Below are 3,635 nucleotides of genomic sequence, written 5' to 3' on the forward strand. Positions count from 1 at the left end.
CGCACCAGAACTGGCCCTGCCTGCTGTCCATGCCCCATCCCAGTATTCTGTTTTCGCAATTGAACCAACACTGGCATCTGTCACACACCCCAACCCAATACCCATTTAAGAGGACTGGAACTGGCCCTGCCTGCTGTCTACACAAGAACCCCTAACCTAGTTGGCACGCTTGAACTGGCCTGCCTGCTGTGCACGTCCGAAACCCTTACCCAGTTTTCGCTCTTGAACCGGGCCTGGCAGCTATCATACACCCCAACCCCGTACCCAGTTAAAGGACTGGAACTGGCCCTGTCTGCTTTCCACACCCAATCACCATTTACAGTTTACGCACTATAACTGGCCCAGCATGGTGTCCACACACCCGAACCCCATACTCTGTTTTCGCTCTCTATCATCAAACAACCCAACACCATAGCCAGTTAAAGGACTGGAACTGGCCTGCCTGCTGTCCACACCCAATCACCATTTACAGTTTACGCACTAGTTGGCTGCACAACAACCAATGCACAGAATGGCCCTGCCTGCGTGTCCACGCCAAAACCCCGTGCTGTCCACACCCTGTTTTCACTCTTGAACCGGGCCTGGCATCTATCACAGACACCCCACACCCCCTATACCCAGTTGCGCACCAGAAGGCCCTAATTCTGTTTTCGCTATTGTGCCCTGCTGTCACACACCCCAACACCCCCAGCTTTACCCTAGTCTGGTCCTGCACGTTTGAACAACCATGTACACTAGTTACACCCCAACTGGCCCTGCCTGGTCCACGCCCAAACCCCGGCATTTCCACGCCAAAAACCCCGTACTCTGTTTTCGCTCTCTAACTGGCCTATCAAACACCCCAACCCCATACCCAGTTAAAGGACTGGAACTGGCCGTGCCTACTTTCCACACCCAATCACCATTCACAGTTTCTGCACCAGAACTGGCCCTACCTGCTGTCCATGCCCCATCCCAGTATTCTGTTTTCGCAATTGAACCAACACTGGCATCGTTCACACCCCCCAACCCAATACCCATTTACATAACTGGAACTGGCCCTGCGTGCTGTCTACACAAGAACCCCTAACCTAGTTGGCACGCTTGAACTGGCCTTGCCTGCTGTGCACGTCCGAAACCCTAACCCAGTTTTCGCTCTTGAACCGGGCCTGGCAGCTACCATACACCCCAACCCCGTACCCAGTTAAAGGACTGGAATTGGCCCTGTCTGCTGTCCACACCCAATCACCATTTACAGTTTACGCACTATAACTGGACCAGCATGGTGCCCACACCCGAACCCCATACTCTGTTTTCGCTCTCTATCCGGGCCTGGCATCTATCAAACAACCCAACACCATTGCCAGTTAAAGGACTAGAATTGGCCGTGCCTGCTTTCCACACCCAATCACCATTAACAGTTTATGCACTAGAACTGGCCCTGCACAACAACCATGTACACAGTTGACACGCTTGAACTGGCCCTGCCTGTCGTCCACGCACAAACCCCGTACTCAGTTTTCGCTCTTGAACCGGTCCTGGCAGGTGTCACACACCCCAACCCCATACCCAGTAAAAGAACTGGAACTGGCCCTGCCTACTTTCCACACCCAATCATTATTCACAGCGTACGCACTAGAACTGGCCCTGCCTGTTGTCCACGCACAAACCCCGTACTCAGTTTTCATCCTTGAACCGGGCGTGGCAACTATCGAAGACCCCAACCCCATACCCAGTAATAGGACTAATATCCACACCCAATCACAATACACAGTTTTCGCACCAGAACTGGCCCTGCGTGCTGTCCATGCCCCAACCCCGTATTCTGTTTTCGCTATTGAATTGGCCCTGGCATCCTTCAAACACCCCAACCCAATACCCAGTTAAGAGGACTGGAACAGGACATACCTGCCGTCTACACAAGAACCCCTTACCTAGTTGGCATGCTTGAACTGGCCCTGCCTGCTGTCTACGTCTGAACCCCTTACCCAGTTTTCGCTCTTGAATCGGGCCTGGCAGCTATCATACACCCCAACCCCGTACCCAGTTAAAGGACTGGACCTGGCCCTGCCTGCTGTCCACACCCAATCACCATTTACAGTTTACGCACTATAACTGGCCCAGCATGGTGTCCACGTCCAAACCCCGTACTTTGTTTTTGCTCTCTAACCGCGCCTGGCATCTATCTAACACCCGAACCCCATACCCAGTTAAAGGACTGGAACTGGCCCTGCCTGCTGTCGACACCCAATCACCATTTACAGTTTACTCACTAGAACTGGCCCAGCATAGCTAGTGTCCACGCCAGAACCCCGTACCCTGTTTTCGCTCTCTAACCGGGCCTGGCATCTATCAAACACTCCAACCCCACACCCAGTTAAAGGACTAGAACTGGCCGTGCCTACTTTCCACACACAATCACCATTCACAGTTTATGCACTAGAACTTGCCCTGCCTCCTGTCCATGCCCCAGCCACGTATACAGTTTTCACTATTGAACTGGCACTACCTGCTGTCCACATCCGAAACCCTTACCAAGTTTTTGCTCTTGAACCGGGCCTGGCAGCTATCATACACTCCAACCACGAACCCAGTTAAAGGACTGGAACTGGCCCTGCCTGCTGTCCATACCCAATCACCATTTACAGTTTACGCACTATAACTGCCCCAGCCTGGTGTCAACGCCCGAACCCCGTACCCTGTTTTCGCTCTCTATCCGGGCCTGGTATCTATCAAACACCCCAACCCCATACCCACTTAAAGGACTAGAACTGGCCGTGCCTACTTTCCACAACCAATCACCATTCACAGTTTGCGCACCAGAACTGGCCCTGCCTGCAGTCCATGCCCCAAGCCAGTATTCTGTTTTCGCAATTGAACCAACACTGGCATCTGTCACACACCCCAACCCAATACCCAATTAAGAGGACTGGAACTGGCAATGCCTGCCGTCTACACAACAACCCCTAACCTAGTTGGCACGCTTGAACTGGCCTTGCCTGCTGTCCACGTCTGAACCACTTACCTAGTTTTCGCTCTTGAACCGGGCCTGGCAGCTATCATACACTCCAATCCCGTACCCAGTTAAAGGCCCTGCATGCTGTTGACACTCCAACCTCATACCCAAATGTGGCTCTTGAACTGGCAATGGCAGCTGTTTACACCCTAACCCCGTACCCACTGAGTGGACTTAAACTGGCCTTGTCTGCTGTCCATACCCCATCACTGTATCCAGTTTATGCTCTTGAACTGGCCCTGCATGCTGTCCACATGCCAACCTCACACCCAATTGCCGCTCTTGAAACAACAATGGCAGCTGTCTACACTCTAATCCCATATCTCCTGAGTGCACTTGAAATGGCCCTGTCTACTGTCCATACCCCATCACTGTATCCTGTTTATGCTCTCCAACTGGCCCTGCATGCTGTCCACACGCCAACCTCATACCTAATTGCGCTCTTGAACTGGCCCTGCCTGCTGTCCACACCCCAACCCTGTACCCTGTGAGCGCATTTGAACTGGCCCTACCTACTGTCCATACTCTTTCACTGTTTCCAGTTTTCGCACTAGAACTGGCCCTGCCTGCTGTCCACATCCGAAACCCTTACACTGTTTTCTCTCTTGAACCGGGCCTGGCAGCTATCATACACCCCAAC

The 3,635-nt window shown here is 52.8% G+C and overlaps 1 protein-coding gene across 1 annotated transcript in view; it reads left to right on the forward strand.

Moving 5' to 3' along the window:
* The window catches only part of LOC121381721, an 11,389-nt gene extending 9,523 nt beyond the window's left edge, over positions 1 to 1,866 (forward strand). The window contains exon 3 of the mRNA XM_041511068.1: positions 1,607 to 1,866. Coding sequence (XP_041367002.1) covers positions 1,607 to 1,866 — 260 coding nt within the window. The remainder of the gene's footprint in view (positions 1 to 1,606) is intronic.
* Positions 1,867 to 3,635: the final 1,769 nt, after the last annotated feature.

The sequence above is a fragment of the Gigantopelta aegis genome, chromosome 9 (genome assembly GCF_016097555.1).
Source record: "Gigantopelta aegis isolate Gae_Host chromosome 9, Gae_host_genome, whole genome shotgun sequence".
In the NCBI taxonomy this organism is placed as follows: domain Eukaryota; kingdom Metazoa; phylum Mollusca; class Gastropoda; order Neomphalida; family Peltospiridae; genus Gigantopelta; species Gigantopelta aegis.